The sequence below is a fragment of the Mytilinidion resinicola genome (assembly GCF_010093595.1).
Source record: "Mytilinidion resinicola strain CBS 304.34 unplaced genomic scaffold BDZ99scaffold_2, whole genome shotgun sequence".
NCBI lineage: Eukaryota > Fungi > Ascomycota > Dothideomycetes > Mytilinidiales > Mytilinidiaceae > Mytilinidion > Mytilinidion resinicola.
In genome coordinates this window covers 2,092,377-2,114,230 of record NW_022985438.1, presented here as the reverse complement: position 1 = coordinate 2,114,230, position 21,854 = coordinate 2,092,377, and the positions used below count along the sequence as shown (strand labels likewise).

At 53.1% G+C, this 21,854-nt stretch overlaps 7 protein-coding genes across 7 annotated transcripts; 6 read left to right on the top strand and 1 right to left on the bottom strand.

Annotated features, from left to right (window-relative positions):
- Positions 1-100: 100 nt before the first annotated feature.
- Positions 101-4,045, top strand: BDZ99DRAFT_433527 (phosphatidylethanolamine N-methyltransferas-like protein). Its single transcript, XM_033717401.1, has 3 exons — positions 101-559; positions 871-3,460; positions 3,512-4,045. The coding sequence occupies exons 1-3, from the start codon at positions 361-363 to the stop codon at positions 3,660-3,662; spliced, it is 2,940 nt and encodes a 979-aa protein (XP_033583321.1). The 5' UTR covers positions 101-360; the 3' UTR covers positions 3,663-4,045.
- A 303-nt stretch (positions 4,046-4,348) lies between these two features.
- Positions 4,349-7,616, top strand: BDZ99DRAFT_407081 (ATP-dependent protease La). Its single transcript, XM_033716467.1, has 2 exons — positions 4,349-4,992; positions 5,072-7,616. The coding sequence occupies exons 1-2, from the start codon at positions 4,527-4,529 to the stop codon at positions 7,408-7,410; spliced, it is 2,805 nt and encodes a 934-aa protein (XP_033583320.1). The 5' UTR covers positions 4,349-4,526; the 3' UTR covers positions 7,411-7,616.
- Positions 7,617-8,943: 1,327 nt separating this feature from the next.
- Positions 8,944-11,157, bottom strand: BDZ99DRAFT_514946 (uncharacterized protein; the record flags this gene model as incomplete). The annotated part of the gene is made up of 1 exon (XM_033724926.1): positions 8,944-11,157. One exon carries the CDS (start codon positions 11,155-11,157, stop codon positions 8,944-8,946), a length of 2,214 nt encoding a protein of 737 aa, XP_033583319.1.
- A 1,898-nt stretch (positions 11,158-13,055) lies between these two features.
- BDZ99DRAFT_134359 (uncharacterized protein) lies at positions 13,056-13,636 on the top strand. The gene has a single exon (XM_033712634.1). It carries the CDS (start codon positions 13,175-13,177, stop codon positions 13,487-13,489), a length of 315 nt encoding a protein of 104 aa, XP_033583318.1. The 5' UTR covers positions 13,056-13,174; the 3' UTR covers positions 13,490-13,636.
- Positions 13,637-15,151: 1,515 nt separating this feature from the next.
- Positions 15,152-17,192, top strand: BDZ99DRAFT_458228 (GTP-binding protein). The gene is made up of 14 exons (XM_033718868.1): positions 15,152-15,192; positions 15,362-15,405; positions 15,539-15,598; positions 15,674-15,684; positions 15,853-15,881; positions 15,929-15,982; positions 16,039-16,070; positions 16,142-16,160; positions 16,218-16,286; positions 16,341-16,400; positions 16,691-16,719; positions 16,778-16,856; positions 16,913-16,961; positions 17,010-17,192. The coding sequence occupies exons 1-14, from the start codon at positions 15,174-15,176 to the stop codon at positions 17,023-17,025; spliced, it is 570 nt and encodes a 189-aa protein (XP_033583317.1). The 5' UTR covers positions 15,152-15,173; the 3' UTR covers positions 17,026-17,192.
- Positions 17,193-18,041: 849 nt separating this feature from the next.
- BDZ99DRAFT_505803 (rhamnogalacturonase A) lies at positions 18,042-19,761 on the top strand (the record flags this gene model as incomplete). The annotated part of the gene is made up of 4 exons (XM_033724128.1): positions 18,042-18,668; positions 18,720-18,758; positions 18,808-19,107; positions 19,179-19,761. 4 exons carry the CDS (start codon positions 18,042-18,044, stop codon positions 19,542-19,544), a joined length of 1,332 nt encoding a protein of 443 aa, XP_033583316.1. The 3' UTR covers positions 19,545-19,761.
- A 54-nt stretch (positions 19,762-19,815) lies between these two features.
- BDZ99DRAFT_407071 (uncharacterized protein) lies at positions 19,816-20,828 on the top strand. The gene is made up of 3 exons (XM_033716466.1): positions 19,816-19,842; positions 20,039-20,376; positions 20,426-20,828. Exons 2-3 carry the CDS (start codon positions 20,179-20,181, stop codon positions 20,612-20,614), a joined length of 387 nt encoding a protein of 128 aa, XP_033583315.1. The 5' UTR covers positions 19,816-19,842; positions 20,039-20,178; the 3' UTR covers positions 20,615-20,828.
- Positions 20,829-21,854: the final 1,026 nt, after the last annotated feature.

Here is a 21,854-nt window from a genome sequence, read left to right as displayed (position 1 = left end):
GCCGGCGAGGTCAAAGAGAGGGTTGGCCCCTCCCCAGCAGGGCTTGCTGTGGGGCTCGACAGTTTCGCTTCTCTCTCAACACCACACTCTGCGCCTCCCCTGCACAAGAAAAGCGCTCCATGGCTGCATCGCACCCCAGCGGCTCTCCCTCATTGTACATTCGACCCAGAAGAAAGTGGATCACGCGGCCCGCCTGAGCTTTCCGCCCGAACCGCTCATACCGCCCACGTTGCTCGCTCAAAGCTGTGCGACCCCGACGCCCTTCGCTGGCAGCACACCCACCCCACCCTCGCTTTTCAGCACTCCGCGGTTGCCCTGCTCCCCTCGAGAACACCTCAATTGAACTCGGACGGTCTTGTCATGGCAGACTTCGAGAGCAGACCGGCCGTCGCGGGCAACGAGCTCAGAGAACGCGCCTCGCAGGCCCCTCCGACGACGCACCCACGAGACTCGTCCCAGGACGCGAGAGCGAAGATGCTCGAGCTCAATGCCGCTGACGATACCGAAGGGGACTATCACAAGGGCAAGAGGACATACGGCAGGACCCCCGACGGCGTAGGTGAGTCTCGAGCGTCTCTCCAATCCCAGCACTGCCCAAAGCGACCAGGCAAAGCTCGCATCTCCGCATGTTTTCAGACGGCAAATCTCGAATACCGTGATGGCTGTGCACTTATGCAGCGCGCTGCGCCGTGTCGCTAGCTCCAGCGGAACGGGACGATGCCGTGACCAGACTGACGGGCCTTGACCCAGCGCTGTGTTCTCCTCGCCGAGAACTTGCTTCAGTCATTATCAGCGCTGTTCGCGGAAGATCCTCCCTCACCGTCTACCCCGGCTGTATGCGATTCGCTGACTTGGTGGCTGCTAATGTAGTATTCACTGTTCCACAGACCCATGACATGGTCTCGCAGCTCCTCTCGCCCAGGCAATCAAAGAACAAATCCGATATTGCAGTCCTCCTCATTCTCGCGACCATGGTCTTAACCCTCTACTGGCTGCCGTCCAAGCTCCGGATTCCCGCATTCGCCGTTATTTTCATGTTCTGGCGAGCGTCGTACAATGCTGGAATTGGATACCTGCTTCAGATACAGTCGAATGACCGCAGGCTAGTCACATGGGCTCGGAAGTCAAAAATCTTTGAGCACCCCTCTACCGGCAAAAATCCGCATCCGAAGCTGTATGCGCTTCTAAAGAGCGAGATGGAAACCAAAATCCCCAAGGACTACAACTTTGACGAAGCTCCAATCGAGTACAATACATGGTTGGTATTTAGACGCTTCGTAGACTTGATCCTTATGTGCGACTTCGTTTCTTACTGCCTGTTCGCTCTGGCATGTGCTACTAGACCTGCGGAGGAGGGCGTGGCAATGGCCATCGCTCGTTGGACGGCCGGCATAATACTCTTTCTCTTCAATCTGTGGGTCAAGCTTGATGCACATCGGGTGGTCAAGGACTATGCTTGGTACTGGGGAGACTTCTTCTATCTCGTCGATCAGGATCTCACCTTTGACGGCGTCTTCGAGATGGCGCCCCATCCAATGTACTCTGTTGGCTATGCCGGATACTACGGTATCTCGTTGATGGCAGCCAGTTACAAAGTCCTGTTCATTTCCATCCTCGCCCATGCAGCTCAATTTGCTTTCTTGACCTTTGTTGAGAACCCACATATCGAGAAGACTTATAATACGCCACCGCCCAGGAAGCGCCACGCGGTAGATGCCCAAACGCACGAGGAACGTCCAAGCTCATCACAGTCCAACCAGGGCTTTGCGGACAGCTACCCCTCTATCGAGTCTGTCACTCAACCCTCGCAGATTCACAAGATCATTGGAATACAAAACGTAGACTTTCATCGGCTGATTGACATTGTCGTTGTCCTTTTTCAGTTATATCTCTTCAGTTTCGCCGTCATGACACCATCGACCCGCCTCTATCAGACCTTCTTCGTTGCTAATGCTGTCATCTGGCGACTCTGGTACTCCGTCGGTATTGGTTATATCCTGGACCGTCAATCGAACAAGAAAAGTTGGACTCGGCATTTCATAAAATACGGGGATAGCTCCGCCGAAGCCTGGCGGCAGTGGAAAAGTTTGTACCATCTTAGCATGACCCTGTGTCACACAAGCTTCCTCTGTGCTGCTTGGAAGATGTACGCTTTGCCCCCGAATTGGGAGTACGGCATGGCTCTCCTTCGGCACATAATTGGCGCCGCTATGGCTGCCTTGCAGCTGTGGACCATCATCAGCATCTACGAGTCTCTTGGGGAGTTTGGCTGGTTCTTCGGTGACTTCTTCTTCGATCAATCGCCAAGCAAGCTCACTTATAGTGGCATTTATCGATTTTTAAACAACCCAGAGCGCATCCTGGGATTGGCTGGTGTGTGGGGCATCGCCATCATCACATGGAGCAAGACGGTCTTCTTCCTTGCGCTGCTAAGTCACAGTCTTACGCTTGCTTTTATTCAGCTTGTCGAGCGCCCTCATATGCAGAAACTCTATGGTCAATCCCTTCGGCAGAAATCCGGCCTTTCCAAGAGTATTGACCGATCATTACCCTCCCCGATTCGCCAATGGCGTGGAGGAGTTGATCGAGTGCTCGGGGAAGCGGTCGAATTTGTTGAAGAGCTTCTTGATTCGGCAAGGCCGAAACTGGCTGCTGGTGTTGGCACTTTCGTCAAGGATTCAACTGCGCTCTTTAGGTCATACCCTGCCCGTATTAGCATCACTCGTTTGGCGGAAGACCTTGCCGGTTTTGACCCGAAAGACTACTCGATCAAAATTGAGGGCACACCCGTGTCGGGCATGGTTGAGAAAGACAAGAGCAGCGGCCGTGAGAGTGAAATGGCACGAGCACCTGCTTTACGGACCAGCGAGTTTCGCACTCTCACGTATGAATATGGCGCTCCCATCAAAGTCCGCTGGACAGCGCCGCTCAATCATAGCAAGAAGGACTGGGTTGGGCTGTACATGGTGGCCGACAATGCATCGAGAGATGTAACGCGGGTTGCGTCCAACGGCCGTTGGGTGGCAACGAACCCTAATGTCTACGATTCAGCTAGACCTGCGGAAGGCATTCTGGTCAGTGACAAGCTGATTGTTGGAGGTGAAAGGCCAGATGGCGATATCTCAGACTACTTTTCCGGCGAGATGGTGTTTTCCGGTGACAAGATCTGGTGGACAACGGGCGTCTTTGAATTTAGATACCATCACGATGGGAAACACAATGTCATGGCCATCTCCCTCCCGTTCGAGATACGGATCCCGAGATTTGATGAGGAAGATGCAGAGGTCGATGCCAATGGGCTCATAAGACCAGCTGTGGAAACTACGCTGCTTCCGGTTGTTCAGAACTGTTTTGACCGGGACCCAGAGATTGCACCTAGCAATGTCGATGAGTCTTTCGGAAGCCTCGTTGAGAGGGACGGGAAGTATGCGAAAAGAGTCGTGTTTGCTGTACACCAAATGTGAGTTGTCCCCTCCTGCTAGACGCAAATGGTGTTATTAACGTGCATTAGGTTCGGCATCGAGCTCGCGGCTGAGGTGGTGCAGGCTGACGGGAATGTCAAGAACCTCGCGTGGAGAATATGCAACGCGAAGAAGGTCTTGCAACCGTATAGCATGTCACCATCGAAAGGGAGAGGCACGCCCACAGGTCATGGGTTCTGATACGTTGAAGTCCTACTAACATGGGTTGACATTCTTAGATTGTACTTGTTTTGTATTCGACGAGGACGATCTGGGGACGTCTCCGACTTCTCATCACCATCGGACGACTTCTCACACCTCCATTCCATTACCTTTCGTACCTTCCGAAGTCAACCTTTCCATCTAAGAGCAATGTTGGTTTCCGGGCCTATTTAGATCAAGGAAAACAAGAGTTGCTTCGATTGCCAATCTTTGTCAAAGCACGCATACGTCCTGTTTTTCCTTCTTGGCACCGTTTACACCAGTTCTCAGGATAAGTCAAGACCACCATCGCTATATGGGTAAAAGTACTGCGCTTGCATTTCCGGGAGGTTTGGTAGCATAATTTGGTTTGCAGCATACGGTGGCATTTGGATTGGGGTGCGTGGATATTATAAGGGAAGCCCAATAGCACTTTATCTGCCCAAGGCACGAAGATACTCTCTCATGAGTACCTACATACCAAACAATGCGTGATCTTTATATGCATGCTTTCGAGAAGCTACGAGTTCGTTCGAGACGGTGCTTACTCTCCATGGCACCAATCACGAGCCGGCGTGGTCCCTTAACCTCGGCGCCCATATGACGACGAGTGCATCTTCTAGAATCGCGACTCTCCGCTTCCCCATATCCAACCCACCCCCCCTCGTCCCATCGTGCTTCAGCTCGTGCTTTCTCTGTACGCAGCGCGCCACGTACCTATCTCCATCGCCAGCCTCCTTACTGAACGGACCCCAAAAAACACCCACCTCTGTTGCCACCCATCAACCCTCACCTCACGCCCGCGAACCCTTATCCGCGTGCACCACTCACACTCCACCGCACCATCACAAACTCGTCACAAAAATGGGCAAAGCGCCCTCCCATACCGACGCGCGCGTCCTCCCCCTCATCCCCCTTGCAGCCGGCTCTGTCCTCCTCCCCGGCACGACCCTGCGCATCCCGATCGCGAACCGCGGCGACGTGGCAGCCATCCTTGCGAAGATATATGCCCGAGCCGAGACGGCCGCCAAAGATGCACAGATACTGGTGGGCTGTGTGCCGCTGGGCTCGAGCCTGGTGTCCAAGGACGGCAATCTGCTGATTGAGGGGAAGGGGAAGAGCGGGAAGAGCAACATCGAGCAGGACCCTGTGCTGGCGACAGCGAAGGATGTGTTTGGAGTCGGATGCGTGGGAAAGGTGTCTGGTGTGCAGGGGCGGAGGCAGGGGGAGCTGAGTTTAGTGGTCGAGGGGTTGGAGAGGTTTAGGGTGAAGGAGGTGTTACAAGAGAGGCCGTTCTTCGAAGGAGTTGTCGTCGATGTTGAGGATATAGGTAAGTTGGGTCCATTTCCTTGTTGTCTATGTGTAAAGATGGCGTGGTATATATGGAAACGGTGCTGACTTGAAAACAGTAAATATCTCCAATGCCGAAGTTGCGGAGCTGTTCCAGCATCTCAAGCAGCTCTCCCGAGAGCTCCTTGCCCTCGTCCGACTCTCCTCTATCCTTCCTCGCGCCCCCTCTATCTCGCTCTCCCCAATAGCAGCACGCCGACTGGAGCTGTACATTGCACGCAAGACTATCGACGAAGCAGGATCCCTAGCAGATTTCATGGCCAATGTGGTCGACTGCACACATGAAGAGAGGTTGCGGATACTGGCCTCGTTTGACGTCAAGGAACGGCTCGAGCGCGTTATCGAGGTCTTACAGAAGCAAATTCGAGGGATTCAGGGAAGCACGCGAATCACAGTCACATCGACTGCGACCCCAAGCAGCGGGATGTTTGATATGGACGCCTTGAGAAGACTACAACAAGAGGCAATCCGGAGAAGGTCAGGAGGCGGCGCTCCCGGAAACATGCCGCCTGGGTTCCCCGGGTTTCCAGGTGGTAGGCAAGGTGGCGGAGAGGAAGAGGCGAATGAGCTAGACGAACTCAAGAAGCGTTTGGATGATGCCGGATTGAGTCCCGAGGCAGACAAGGTTGCACAACGGGAGTTGCAACGTCTGCAGAAGATGAACCCAGCACAGGCCGAGTACCAGGTCTGCCGGAACTACCTTGAGAATCTTGCGGAAATCCCGTGGACGAAGATGACTGAAGATAACTTGGACGCGGCGACATTGTCCAAGGCGAAGAAGCAACTCGACGATGATCATTACGGTCTCGACAAGATTAAAAAGAGGCTATTGGAGTACCTAGCCGTGCTTAAGCTGAAGCAGGCTGCGAATGCGGACATAGATGTCCAAATCAAGCAGCTGAGCGATACTGCTAACGTAACACCTGACGCGAAGGAGGAAGAGAAGGAAGAGGTGGAGAAGAAAGAGCCCAAAGTGGTTAGTGATGCCGAGTTGAGGCTCATCGAGAGGAAGCGTATGGTCGACAAATCACCTATTCTCCTGCTTGTTGGTCCACCAGGAACCGGGAAGACAAGTCTTGCAAAGTCTGTTGCAACGGCTTTAGGTCGAAAGTTCCATCGCATCTCCCTCGGTGGTGTTCGAGATGAAGCAGAGATTCGAGGACACCGAAGGACTTATGTGGCTGCCATGCCCGGTCTTCTTGTCAGCGGTCTCAAGAAAGTCGGCGTCGCTAATCCGGTAATTCTTCTGGATGAGATTGACAAGCTGGGTCAAAGCAACTTCCATGGCGACCCAAGTGCAGCCATGTTGGAGGTCTTGGATCCAGAGCAGAACCACACCTTCACAGATCACTACGTCAACATCCCCATCGACCTCAGCAAGGTTCTTTTCATCGCTACAGCCAACTCTCTCGACACCATTCCTCCCCCCCTCCTTGACCGTATGGAAACTATTCAACTCTCCGGCTACACCACCCTCGAAAAACGACACATTGCCACCCGTCACCTTCTCCCCAAACAAATCACCACTAACGGCCTCGCCTCCGACCTCGTCCAACTCACACCCGAGGTTCTAGACAAGATCATCGCCGCCTACACCCGCGAATCCGGTGTACGCAACCTTGAGCGAGAAATCGGCTCCGTCTGCCGCTCCAAAGCCGTCGAGTACGCCAACGCCAAAGACGCAAACTCCCTCCCGACCTACAACCCCACCGTCTCCCTCGACGACCTTGACACCATCCTCGGCATCGAGCGCTTCGCCGAAGAACTCGCCGAGCAGCATGCCCGTCCCGGCGTCGTCACCGGTCTCGTCGCCTACTCCACCGGTGGCCAGGGCAGCATCCTCTTCATCGAGGTCGCCGACATGCCGGGCACCGGGCGCGTACAGCTGACCGGCAAGCTCGGCGATGTGCTCAAGGAGAGTGTCGAGGTCGCACTGACGTGGGTGAAAGCGCACGCGTTTGAGCTCGCGTTGACGCACGCACCTGAAGAGGATATCATGAAGAACCGCAGCATCCACGTGCATTGCCCGTCTGGCGCTATCCCGAAGGACGGGCCGAGTGCAGGGCTCGCGCATACGGTGGCGTTGATTTCGCTGTTCTCGGGGAAGGCGGTGCCGCCGAGCTTGGCGATGACTGGCGAGGTGAGCTTGAGAGGGCGTGTGCTTCCGGTTGGGGGCATCAAGGAGAAGCTGATTGGGGCGTTGCGGGCGGGTGTAGAGAGGGTGTTGCTGCCGGAGGGGAATAGGAAAGATGTCAGGGACTTGCCGACCGAAGTGCTGGAGGGCTTGAGGATCGACCATGTCAGTCATATCTGGGAGGCGTTGAAGTTTGTGTGGCCCGAGTCGAGCTGGCCGGGGGAGAGGAGGTGGGGAGCGGGTGGGTTTGAGAGTAGATTGTAAATTGTGGGATTTGGACGTGGGTGTTTTGGGTTCATAGGAGCTGGATGGGGGATGAGCATGTGGCATGTAATTAGTTTGAGCGCTCTCAATTCAGCTCCTTGATGTTAATATTGACGACTTGTAGCTGGTCCGCTGGCGTCTTGAGATTGAGATTTTCTAGGTTTTGTGTCGACTAATTCTAAGAGATATGCACTTTCCTTACAAGTAAGACTTTTATCACGGATTTCATACACCCCTCTGCAAAACTCCTCAACGTTGGGCCCCTGCCATAATCCCGATCCAGTCTTCTCCACACCACCCCCCTCCCCCCGGATCAATCCACCTCAGAATCGCCCGCACCGCATCATCGCGCGACGGCTCCCTGCCTCCTCTCTGCGCCTCTAGTAGCTCGTGCGGCGCGAGCTCGCAGGACCTATGCCTCTCAAGAGTGCCCGAATGCGGGTGGCCTTGCCGCCCGCGAGCCGCGATGGTATTGGGGCTCGGAAAATACCAGATAGCATACGCGCGGATATGGGGGCGTGTTAGCGAGGAAATTCGCAAGTGGGCGAACTCGCGCGCGCCCAGTCCCTCGGTCTCGGCTTTTCGCGTGAGGCAGACGACGAAGGAAGGCATCGAGCTGCGGGTCGGCGATTGAGGAGGAAGGCGAGGAAGGGTGGGGGGAAGTGGCAGGAAATGCTGCTAGCGTGGCTTTCGGGCCGATGTGGGCGACGGGGAGGAGGCAGAGGGATTTAATGGCGAGTGATTTGCGAGGAGGCCCTGTTGGTGGTTAGTTTGTGCGGAGGCTTTGTGAGCTTGTCTTGTGGTTTTTTTTTCTTTGTTTTAGGAGAATTCAATCTGAACATATCAGACAGCTGTTTTGCTCCTGCCATGGCCAGCAGTCCTCTAAGAAATTTACATGTCAAAAACCTCGCCATGTAGATCAAGAGCCCATTCGAGGCGATCTGACTTTAGCCTCAATATAATAGTGAAGATGCAGGTGCTCTCGATTCTAAAACATTAGACGACTGTTTTGTCATCACCATAGCACCGTTTGTGGCACCCTAACAGTCGTTCAGCAGTCAAGACAAGATGTCAAAAGCCTTAGTATGTATATTAGGATAGATCATGATAGATTCCCGCCATTCTTATTTCTCACCTCGCATGGAGAGATACGAAAGCAAAACACCCAACCGTCCCACCGTCCAGCCTCGACCTCTGACAAGCGAGGGAATGCAGATGCAAATGCAATGATGAAAGACCCATAGCACGGCCTGACGCTAAAATAATAATCGCTAGAACAAAGGAAATCCTACTAAAGGCCATAGTTTGGCGTAAAAGGGGTGCTCAAAAAGCAGTGAATATATATAAAAAAGATATACAGTAGAAAAGAAGTACGTGAAGCAACTGAAGCAACAAATGAAAAGCTCTCGAGAACAGCGACCACCAAGCCCTTGCTGGTCTCTTTCTATGAAGGAGCCAGGGACTTGTAAGAAGGTGCCGACTTCATCATGCTCCCCAGTCAGCGGCGCTGTTTTCTTCCAACTCTCTGTCTTTCTACACTGATAGCATGTGTACGTCGCCATCGGCCTGTGGCCGGGCGGGGAAGCTGTTCTTGCGTCCCTTTGCTGCGAGACCCATGCCCATCTCGCGCATTCTTTCGGCACCGCGCCCAGGCGCTGGACGCTTCTCTTTCTCTTTGATTGTTTTGCGATGCAGCTTTTGATACAGCTTTTCCCTCCGTCGGAGTCGCTTGCGCTCGAGGCCGAGCTTGATATCAATTGCACCACGAGTAGGAAACTCGTTGGTGTTGTCCTCGTCATCGTCAAAGAGCTGAGGGGGTTTGGCTGTGGCGGGGGTCCGTGGGAGAGAAGAGGATTCAGTGATAGGAGGTCGTTCCGCGAGTCCAGTGAATCGGACTGCCATGCGGTTTGGTGACGTGATGAGAGATGTGCGGCGAGTAGGTGGAGGGGACCGGAGGCGCAATGGCGCAGGAGGAGAGCGAAGACGCTTAGGGGAGTGATTAAAGAGTTTACGAGGAGGCGGGGACCTGCATCGTTTCATGGGCGGTGGTGACCGGAGGCGTTTTGGTGATTGAGCCGGAGATCGCTTCTTAGGCTGAGTTTTGCGACGACCGCGAAGCTCGTTCTCTTCCTCTGCATCCATCTGGCCATGCACCATGAGATGCTGGTCGCTCTCATCTTCGGCCTCCTCCAGCTCTTCGTTTTCATCTTCCTCTTCCATCTCAGGATCGGATTGCGGAAAGGTTGGATCGATATCTTGAGGGCACGCTTTGTGCTTTGCTGCGCGGCGCCGTTCAAGACACGACATATAGGCATCCTCCAAGGGCCGGTCCTCGTCGAGCGTTCCGCAAACAAAGTCGGTGCTATCGGGCAGTTCTGGGCTCGGTGCTCGGATGGCGAGAGGGTGAGAAGATTTCCTGCGCTTTGATGGCTTGGTAACCGCAGTCTGTTTCTCAGAGCTCGATGCGCTGTCAATTGACCCAATCGAAGACTCTGAAACAGTCCTGTGCCCGACTGGTCGGATGTGCTCAATATGGTCCATCGAAGTTGCTGCAGTCGACTGTCCAGGAGCCCACCAACGATAGTCAGATCCATTATCGCTCTCTTCACCCGACCCGTATCCCTTTTCATCATCTGAGTGAAATCCGTCGTCTGAAACCGAATCGTAGCTAGCTCCTTCCTCTTCATCGTCATCATCGTTATCTCCATCTTCGTCGTCCTGCATGTCTTCCTCGTCTTCGTCCTCTAACACTTCCTCTTCAATCTCCTCGCCAAGCTGTCGGAGAGTGTTTTCAACTTTGAGAGTGTCGTGGACAGTGAGACGAGTCCGATGGCAGGTAGACTCCTGTGTCCATTCATCTGCCTCGTCTTCGGAACTAGCAAATTCGTGGAAACGGAAAGCTTCAGACTTTGCAAGGTCTGAATTGAGGCTCAGCTTACGCTGCCTTGAGGCTAAGTGGGGTTTGCGGAGACTTCGAGGTGATTCATTTCGGACGGTCGAGTCAGAATCACGGTGTGATTTCGGGGACGTTGTTTTTGGGGATTCTTTGAGTCTCCGGGGCATCGGGGCCGGACTCACATGCCGAGTACGAGGCTTCGGGCTGTTCGTGGGAGCTTGGGTGAAAACTTTAGAAGGGCATGCAAATTTGATAGTGCAGACTCGCTTGGGAGCTTCTGGCGCTGCCTGCACGGGAGCTGGCGTCGGTTGCACCTTTGGGGTGTCTTTCCGCCCACACGCAAAGGTGATGCAGCGCTTGCGACCTAGATTTGCTTCCACGAGGTTCTCAGTCAAGGCGGATATAGGCTTCTGAAGTGGCCCGATGTGTTCTTCATCGTGGCGAACGATGGAGACGTGTTGTTCGAATGGTTTCTGTTTGAAGACTGGGCCCATCCTGTGGAAAGAGCCCGATGGAAGTGGGGGACTTGGTGTGCTTGTCCTCGTTCCTGGACTAGTGCAACCTCCATCGCTTGTGAGCTCTGCGGTTGATGCAGCGCTCCGGTCACTCCACGTCGATGCGGACGACAATCCTCGCGAAAAGGTGGTTTCTGGAGCGTCTTCCACGACAGGTGATTGTGCCGAGTTCAAAGCACTTGTTAAGAGTGACTCCTTGCGCTGGTTAGGTGGAGGTGTCGTTTTCGAAAAGGTACTCGTAGGGATTCTAGACGCGAAGGGACGAGGGGTGTTTTGTAGGTCGGGAGGTTCGTCGGCTTCGGCCAGAATCTCCTCGTCGGAAGAGGTAGAGGCCATTGTCGTTGGCAGGTTCTGGAGGGCACGGTTCTCTTGCGCACCGTGCAGCCGATGGTGGTCCTGGTGTAGTGCCATTACTAGGGCACGGTTAGGCGAAAGGAGGGAAAAGATGCTGTTGATGGCGGCCGTCTATTAAGCAGGTGGTGCAGTGACGGAGTAGTCGCAATACGAATGGTAGATATGTAGCCAAGTGGACGAAGACGTAATGCGTCCTCGCCGGATAGCAGTAGTCAGAGGATTCTTGGACGTGTGATCAATGTCTGGGCGTGTTCAAAGAGTGGCAGTGAATCGGAAACACGTAGGATGGAGTAGGATGGTGTTGGACGAGCGGATATGCGGCGTCGGCGTGTGGGTGGAGGAGTGTCCCTAGGGACCGACGTGTTATAATATGGTCAGAGACATGGCGGAGGATTAGGAGCGTTGCTGAAACGGCATTCGAGGATGCGCTGCAGTGGAGTTTAGTCGGGCTCTTGGCTTCCTGAGCAATAGGAAGGAAGTACCTTGCGGGCTGCGGCAATGGGTGGTGATGCGCTACGGACGAGTGGCAAGGCCTTGGCTGCACCACACACGTCGACGGGGACGCGCAAGAGGCGTTCGGGAGTGGGCGGACGCGGTGGTCTGCTGCGCGCGACACGCACAACGGCGAGGGCTCAGAGGAGGAGTTGTGTTGGTGTGGGCGGCAGAGATTTTGGCACTGACTGTGGGCGCTGGACGGGGCGCGCTTGGAGGCGGTGGGTGGGGCCTTTGTAATGGTGACAGAAACGCTGGAGCAGCTGCGAGCCCTGGGAGAGCGCCGGCGGGTAAGCCGAGCCAGGAATGCAGCCTTCAAGCGCGTGGCCTCAGTAATTTTCGGGTGCACACCGCAGATGAGGATCTCCCGCGCACAGAGGCAATACGCGATAAATAGGGCCAGCGAGCTGGGCACTCTGGGCGCCGCGGCTTGTTCTGGAGGGCACCGCCGGCTGACCACAGCTTGACGCTGTTCTTGTCATCCTTCTTTGATGCGCAGCACATTCCTTTCACCTCTCGCGCCCCGAGCAAAACTCGGCCATTTGTTGCCCCCCGTTTGGTCAGCGCCCAGTAGTCCGTTTCCAGCCTGTTCGGTACGCTGCTGCTGCTGACTATGCCCTCGGCCGCACTGCCGGTATCGAGCTGGAATCCTGCTTCGGCTCCTCACGTCACTCTGTCAGGGCTCTCCCACACCGTCAAGACCCTGATAGACAACCCGGAGAGACATGCCGGACCGCACTGGCAGAGCATGAAGCAGCTCCCAGCTCCCGAGGCACGCGGCCTCTGCCCGTCGTGATGCCCGTCTCCCTCCGGCCGCTGCAACGCCAGCTCGAGCGCCGCTGCTGCAACGATAAGAAAGCGAGGCCAACCACTTCAGCCCGCGTCCAGAAGCGGCAGCTGGACGCCGGTCCACACGATCCCCTTGTACAGCTGCCCCCGCGCAGCTTTTGATATATGCGCGCCAGCTGCGCGTCGCCGCACTCAAGCCTCAGTTGCATGAAGACCATGGCGATTTGCAACCATGGGCCGTTTGCGTGTCTCACCAGCTGCAGGGCAATCTGTCGCCTCCCAGTCCCCTCATGTCTTGACGGTTTGCTCTTCTGTGTGCAGAGAGTGCCGGAGCTCGCGCTGTGGACCTTCGCGTCGCCCTTCCCTCTCCGCCTCACACCGCTCCTTATGTCGCTCACGACAGATGCAGCCCGTCTTCTGGCCCCTCTACGGACGCTGTCATCTGACAGCCACACGAAGGCGCCATCCCTCGACGCCATCGCTGCCGCCCGCCATTTTCATCCCGCCGGTGCCCTAGCCGTTGTTTCGTCGCTGTCCATCTCTCCACATGTGCGCGATTCATGCTTCACCCGAGTGCCAGGGCTGCTTCACTCGCTCCCAGCGCACTCAGCGACCCTAGCGCCCTAATTCCCCAGCTCAGAAGCGCCGCAACCGGCAAATCGTGGGCCACTCCTTGCAAGTGCGGGGAACTCTCTGCATCGCACCACTGCCCCGCCAAATGTTTGGTGTTTGGAGGGCCCTTTGTTCCGAACCTCTTACGAGCTTTTGTTCTTTCTCGAAGTGCGCTGATGGCCTGATTTGCCTTTCCATTTTTTCTTCTTCTTCCGCGGCGCGCCGCGTTCCGCACCAAGAGGCCAACGCAGACGTCGTGACAGATAATACGCCGGGAATAACCACTCGGCACCTGCTAGCACGAGGCCAGCATGTGTTGTTCCATCTGTCGGTGAAGTGGCAGCTAAGTGCCTCCGAGATCTGTCCGACACCTTTGGCCCTGGTGGTATCCTTCTACGATGACGTCGTTGAGCGTGACTAGAGGTACGGACTACGGAAGACGGAACGGTCCCGACGACTATTCCGGCTGCCAAGTCACGGTCTGCGCTGCAAAATGCTTGGGGGCACCAAGGTAGGTGGTGAGGCTGCGATGCTGGTCTGTATAGAAAGCTACTCGTCAATTTAATTGCTGCTTCAATCTTTCGCGGATATATCAGTGTTACACAGCTTCGTCAGCAACATCTGCATCCGTAAATAGCTTCATTCCTCGTTCTTGGTATCTACTATTTTGTCGGACACCGAGTATAAGAGCACAGAGCAAGCCTCAAATTCTCTCTTAACATCTCCATCTTGGCTCTTGGCTTGCACTGTGACGCCGAAACGGCACGCTCCGGTCCCGTCGCGGCTCCGCTCGGTCTTTCGCCGCCAAGCGTGCCAGGAACCAACTGCAGACGTCGAAAGAAAGACATGTGGTCGAGCCAAGACGTTTAGCAGTCTGCCGTGCATCTACAACACCGTTTCCTCGTGCTACAGACCAAGAGACCCCCTTATGGCTCAGCGGCTCCGGAAGCACGGGTGCGACGGAGCCAAGACATTGCCTAGACATTCCGCTGATCTTAAGAAGAACCTTGCGTGAGAATTGTTCGAATCGGCCGCGGGTAGTGCCGTGATTGTGAGATGCAGCATGTGTGCGTTATGGACTTAGCGAAAGCATCAACAACTCATCTTCTAGACACCAGCGATTGTGAGTCCGCTTTCTCTACCACAGCGTATCACTGTATGCTTGGCACGATGAGGCAGTGCACTGTCTTACCTTCCTGTCACGCTGTGTTTCTGCTCCTGAATCTGCCGATCGACGGATTCGTATCTTGCTTGCGCGTCGTCGCGCCCTCATCACGTCGTGTATCAAGTCCACGCTGGGCATGTCTTGGCGTCCCAGATAGGTGCGCAGGAGGGTTGCCGGCAGCGCAATACGACGCGTAAGTTCCGGACAGTGCGATTTGAGGAGATTTGGATAGCGTGAGGGAAGATCCAAGGTCGCTATGGTCTCGGTCTTCCTTGCCCACAATCTCACGCCGAAGGCAAATCTAGGACGGTGAAAGGCTTTGAAAATGACTCTCCTTAGCTCTAGTCGTATGCTCAGCCTACAAGATTGCCCAATCCGGTCTAATTGTCCATTTCCGCTGCCAACACGCCTTCCACTTCTTCAAGCAAAACTCTCCACATAATACGAAATTGACAAATCCGCCACGGTAAAACGTGTCGCATACCTTTCTTCTGTCAATCTGCCGAGTCAAGGTGACCAGGGAGGGCATTGTTGAATTTACATGAATTAATTTAGATCGCGACTGCGAAGCTCTCTGGCTTCCACGCTTTTGAGGTCGGAGGCTTCAGATGAAACCGAAAGAGGAAAGCGTGGAGGGAGGGGCCTCGAGGTAAGCGAGGTTCCGGGTGCAGGAGATATCGCTGGAAGTCTAGGTCTGTGTAGGCTGTGAATTGTATCATATCTTTTGCTTATTCTCTTTTGTCACATTCTCTAGCAGTTCAGGCAGCAGCTTTCAAATGGACAACATGTACATACAGTCTCGTCTCGGTCGATATCACCACGTTGCAAGATGGCTGTAGCATCTAGGCTGCAACGTTTCGCGGCACAGTATAACTTCATGATCCTTCAACCGCCCTAGGTCTCCAAATTTCGCTGCAAATTCCTACCCAAATATTCCAAAATGTGGTTCTTAAATTGGTGTACGTGGGCCCAGACTATTCGTTGAGTTTCCAATATATGCAACCTCTTTCCACCCCCTCCACTCTAAGCAACGCATCATCCCCATTTCGTGTTTCTCCAGATTTCAAATTACTCAAGATGATCCTACGAAGGTTTCAAGTACCCCGTTGACTTGTTTTGTGGTTCTAGTCTGGGATGCGCTCGCTAGCCTAGGGCTATGGAATAGACACGCCGTACGTTTGCATTATCGCGCTCATCAAACTATATTTTATCCAGCCCAGACTCTAGTATAACCCTTCTAGTGTAATTGGATTTGGGAATGGAGCTGTAAGACGAAGCTCGTGCTAATTGCTAGTCGATACTTAGAAAATCTTGTTCCTAGGCCTTGATAATGCTGGGAAGACGACGCTCTTCCATATGTTGAAGGTAAAGCCCTCTATCAAGGCTCTTTCTAGGAGCGACAAGTTTCGTGAATTCTGTATGCAAGCTAACGGTCACCAGACTGATCGACTGTACGTGTCCCTACAAATCAGCGACCCTTACTCCGTCCACACGCCTTAGACACCGTAAAAGTGCTAGAGCTGCGCCCCGTCCTTTCGAACCCAATCCATCCGCTAGAACTACTTCGTAATGCGATGCTTGACCGAATCCCTCGCTAATCCATCACCCGTACGCTACAGAGCAATCCACCAGCCAACCTCACAGCCCAGTGAGCCCATCCTCCGCATCTCTCCAAACACTCACCAATCCAATCAGACAACGAAGAACTCCGCATCGGCAACTGTGTCTTCAAGGCCTTCGACCTCGGCGGTGCGCTCCCTTTCCCTCCCACCGCATCCCTCTCCACATCACTAAAAGAACCACAGGCCACACCCAAGCGCGGCGGATCTGGAAATATGTGCGACACTCCCGTTCATCGGATGCTCGAACAAGTGACTTTCGTCCTGCTAACTAGAAAGCGAAACGTAGTATTTCCCCGACGTCTCCGGTATACCCACCGACGTAGTACGCATTTTTGATAGATAACCGATTTTGACGTGGACAGGCATCGTCTTCCTCGTCGACGCAGTCGACCGCGCGCGCTTTGAGGAGAGCGGGGAGACGCTTGACAGCCGTTTGTTCTCCTATCCCACGTCTCGAGTTCTCTCTTAGCTGACTGGGGTCGTAGTCCTGACGACGCAAGAGCTTTCGCATGTCCCGGTTCTGGTCCTGGGGAACAAGATCGATGGTATGTCGCTTCCACCTTCGCGGAATGTACGGTCCTGTGGCATAAGTTTGGACACACTCTCTTACCACTTGCTTGGGATACCCCTCTAAGCTTTCAAAACTCCCCAACACAATGTTAATAACGATGGAGTGGAGATTGGGTGGTCTTTTGACTGGCCGGCTGCATGCTAGCTGAGCTATTTCTTACAGTGGTGTCGAGCGATCAAGAGTGGAACCCGTGCAGTGGCATATCCGAGTGCCCAAACTTGTGACCTAGTGCTGTATGTGAAGGAGTTAGCTGATAAAGGGTAGTTCCGGGCGCGGTATCCGAGCCACAGCTTGTAAGTCCAGTGCCTAGCTTTATCTGTGTTTCGAGTGTCGGGTATTGATATTGCATAGCGCGATGAGCTGAAGCTCTCGTATACGACAGGCAAAGCGGGGATTCCGCTTGCTGGGACGAGGCCGGTTGAGGTGTTTAGTAAGTCGTAGACATGAACAAGGGGAGTGAGAAGGGGTCATGCTGAGTTACTGTAGTGTGTAGTATCGTCCTCCGGCAGGGCTTTGGGGAGGGGATCAGGTGGCTGTAAGTTCGTTTAACACGGTTGATGGGATGCGTGCTTACTCCTTGTAGGTCACAGTACGTATGAGTGCCAGCGTTTGGGATGCTGAGAAATGCCGGTGTTATTTTGTGGACTGCGAGAGCACCACAGACGGCGCCACAGTGACGACAAACAACGTCCTGATGCGGTAGGATCGAGAGCACATGGAATTTTACTATCATATTAAGACCAATGTTAGAACACGCTGAATGGACACTTGATCTATATTGTCTTGATCGCTAAATGACTGCTAGAGCACCACAGATGGCGCTACAGTGATGTCAAAACAGCAGTCTAATGCTTTAGGATCGAGAGCTCATGCATCTTCACTATTATATCAAGGCCGCAATCATATCACCTTGAATGGGTACTTGTTTATTCTGATATCATGCGCAGTCCTTCTGCTATCATTCTGTGTTAGATTGCCTCAATCCTCGCAGGTTCATATAGGACCCCGGCCAGTTAAGAGGCTCGGCCTATTCACCGAAAGGTTTTCGCTTGAGTCTTCCTTATACTTTGCTCTTCTATTTCCCACGGACTAGAAGGAGTACGCGTTATTTGTGGAAAGACACAAGCTTGTCATTGAATTAATTTAATTAGGGCGTTTTAAAGCGACATGTTTCAAGGATGAGCCGTGAGCCGGTCTCGAAGATTCGTTTGGCCAAAGCTTCTGTACCCTGACGAGGATCACAACGTCAAACAAATTCCCACGTATGGGCTCCATTGCCGGCACACTATTCTCCGAAACGGCATTGTGCCGTGATTGATAGAAGACCACGTTTGAGCCGTCTAGACCATTCCGGCGCCGCGTTTAGGGCCCTGAAACCGCCAACTATACACGAAATAAACTCGGAAGGAAGCCGGGAACGCCGCCGAGATGAATAGGATGGGAACCTCACGCCGTGTCTCCACTTTCCCTATCATTGTGCAAGCGAAGGGGTAGCCTACAGCGTGGAGGTATAGACATGAGAATATTTCCTATAATACAGTGGCTTGCGACTTAATGTTCTCATAGCTCTCTTTCTACTTTTCTCAGCAATACTAGTGTGTTTTATTCTTTCAACATGCATTTAACTTCTTGCCTTGTCGCTCTTTCTATCCTGCCTGCCCTGGTGGTGGGTCAATTGTCAGGCTCTGTTGGGCCTCTAACTTCACATGCAACCAAGACAGCAAAGAAAACTTGCAACGTCCTCAACTACGGCGCAGTAGCTGACAAAACTACCGACCTCGGACCCCCTCTCGCCTCCGCATGGGCTGCCTGCAAGACAGGCGGCACCGTCGTCATCCCATCCGGCGACTATGCCCTCTCGACGTGGGTAACATTGAACGGTGGTTCAGCATGGGCGTTGCAGCTCGACGGCATCATCTACCGCACCGGTACCGCAGGCGGCAACATGATCTTCATCAGGAACACGGACGACTTCGAGCTTTTTAGCAGCACCTCTAAGGGCGCTATACAGGGATTTGGTTACGAGTTCCATAAGGATAAGCTTTATGGGGCTCGCATCTTGAGACTGTATAAAATCACGGACTTCTCGGTGCATGATGTTGCGCTCGTCGACGCACCAGCATTCCATTTCTCCTTAGATACGTGTACGAATGGGGAGGTGTACAATATGGCTATTCGTGGAGGCAATGAGGGCGGCCTTGACGGGATCGATGTGTGGAGCAACAATATCTGGATACACGACGTTTGAAGCCTTTCTGTCATATACTTTTAGTCTCACCCTAACACTATCTAGGTCATGGTAACCAACAAGGACGAGTGTGTGACCGTCAAGGTAAGATCTCTCTATACCGCTCTCCACCCACAGCACTAACACCGCTCAGAGTCCCTCAAAGAATATCCTTATCGAGAACATCTACTGCAATTGGAGTGGAGGTTGTGCATTGGGCTCACTCGGCGCCGACACCGCCATCTCCGACGTAACCTACAAGAACGTCTACACGTGGTCCAGCAACCAAATGATGATGATCAAAAGCAACGGCGGAAGTGGGAGTGTCTCAAACGTAGTCTTCGAAAACTTCATCGGCCACGGCAACGCCTACTCGCTAGACATTGATCAATACTGGGCTAGCATGAGTGCTGTGGCTGGAGATGGTGTCCAGCTTTCGGATGTCACATTCAAGGTTCGTTCAGATTTTTACCATATCAACTATAGCCTCCATGTCGACCCTGTCTTACTCAACAACCACCACAGAACTGGAAAGGGACTTGCGCGTCTGGCACTTCGCGAGGCCCCATCAAAGTCATCTGCGCCGACGGCGCCCCCTGCAGCGGCGTCACCATCAGCGACTTCGCCATGTGGACCGAGTCTGGGTCAAAGGAATGGTACTCTTGCCGCAGCGCGTTCGGCTCCGGAGGCTGTCTGCGGTCCGGCTCTTCACACACTTCGTATTCTGTCAGCACAACGACTTTGAGCGCGGCGCCGAGCGGGTACTCGGCTGCGTCGATGAAGGAAAACCTGCAGACGGCGTTTGGGACTACGGCGAGCATTCCGATTCCTACCATCCCGACGAGCTTCTATCCGGGCGCGACGCCGTATAGTAAGTTGGCGGGTGCTTGAGGTGAAAACATGTTATGAATGCGGTACAGCCTGATTCTTGTGCGTACTTCATCTTGTTTTCTTAGGATGATTACTCTCATTGACAGAGACTTCGCCATCTGCACAAGAATGGCCTTTGAGCATGTCGTACTTACGATGGCCTTCCTGACTTCCTTTCTTGTTTATCTTTACTTCGCGTAAATATTTTAGTGTCGCTGATATATCTTTTCGGTCCGATGGAAGATAAACATACCAAGTGTACAACACAGTATCGAGTGAGCAGTGTAGTGAACTAGTACACAAACATACGTATACAAGAGTACGTGTAAGATACTTGCTAAATAGTCACTCATCTTGTAATGAAGCAGTTCGTTCCGAAGCTTGGAGGAGTCACAATGGCACTGAAAGCCATGCACTTTCTCGTACATCGTGTTCCAGACCGGTGTTCGAAGACTCTTGAACGAGCCATTGGTCAATTGAGCCACTTTACAATTGCTAACTTATAGGGAAAATAGGGCCTAGACCTGATCTGGATTAGCGGCTGGAGATTCGGCTGGCCTTCAATACACCTCGAAGTCGCATCATCTTTGCCAACCTACACAACAGTCCATTTTCCCCCTAGTCTTATCAAGCCTTGGTCAAAATCAGCAGGCGAATGTCCCAGACCGTGGTGCCAGTCTTCAATGTCTTAATCAGGACCCACCATATCACGTCCCGCAAAAAGGTCGCGAAGCTGGTCAAGGCGACAGACAAATATGCTTGCTATGTTCTTTTGCGTAGTGGCGGGTCTCCAGGGATAATTTACTGCGAGGGCGACGAAGAAGGCGTCAAGAGTTGGGTTTCCACCGTTCAGGTATATGAAATGCTACTCTCTTCACTGATAAAACTCACATATGGTCCAGAAACTTCGGTACAAGGACTACCAGCTGGTGTCCCGACCCAATACTCTTGTACTGGAGAAGATGGACGCCAAGGAGAGGCCTGAAAGGGGCCATCTTCATGAAGTTGTAGCCGTCAAAGAATTCGGCGCCAGAATGGAGTCTCTTGGCATTTGGGAGTGGTGGAGACATGCCATGGGATATACCCCCTGATGGAATTGAATTCCCAGCATTTGAATATCTTCCACGGCTTGCAATTCCATTTTGCTTCAGTTCGGCTGGCCATATTGATTCGACGGGTTCCCTATGGCGATGCAGTAATCAGAGTGGGGATCAATCAATCAATCAACTTTGACGTCTCCAAGTTGATTGATTGCTTCGTTGAACAGGCTGTGATTGATTTGATTTGATTTGATTAATTTCTGAGATGCTCAAGTTGAGTTGATGAGATTGATACTTTTTGACCCCCAAGTTGAATTGATTGGTTTGATTGATAGATTGATTGATAAGTTGATTACTACTTAGGAGGTTTAATGCCAATTCGACGCCAGGAGCGTATAGATTGCAGAACACTAAGTAACTCAGGCTTTATATTAAGGCGTCGTACGCCCAGGAGATCGCCAAGTTCGCTGAAAATTCTCTCACAATCAGCTAAGGAGGCTGGGATGGAGTAGATATCAAGGGCTAGCTGGCCTAGAATAGGATAGCGATCTCTTGTGATAACCTAGTACTGAATAGGGTCCTTTGCTAGTAGGTTGTCCTGTTTCAGAGTTGGCTCGCGCTTCCACCTCTCGTACTCGTCGTCAACAGTTTCCTCCATCTCCTGCTTGCCCTCCTCCATAGAGTTCCTAAGGAAGTCTGCTCAGTTGTTTGTAGGGCTTATTCAACAGTGTTTTGCAGGCCTTACATTAGGAGACGAGGTAGGAGATGCTGCGCCAGCAGCCTTTGCAGCCACCTTATCCTTATATGCCTGCCACAGCAGCCGGAAGGAGCTATAGCTATTTAAAAGCCAGTTCTTGTACGGATGTGGCCCATCGCGCTTTGTATTGTGATCCTTCGGCACCTTCCATAGCCCCTTAAGCGCGTGTTTGTATGCTGGATGAAGTATTATAGCTGTAAAATAGATAGGGGTGTCTTCTGTCTTCCTGTAGTAATCCGCGAGCTTCTTATGGGCGGCGTTGACATTAATAACTAAGTGATCTTCGGGTGCATCTGGATCCTCGTAGTCAATAGCCTCAAGCCTCTACTTCTGCTCCTCAAGGGCCGAGAGTAGCCATTCGAATGTGATGAGAACTTCCCAAATAGCTCCGTGGCTACCAGCTGAACCTCTGCCCTGTAGCCACGTTGTTGCATCCTTGAACGGCTTAAGCAGCTGCTTATACTCTGTAATTGTTGCCCAATTACCTGCGTTTAGCCCTCGCTCCTCGATAAAGCACCGCGGTTTCTCCTTCTT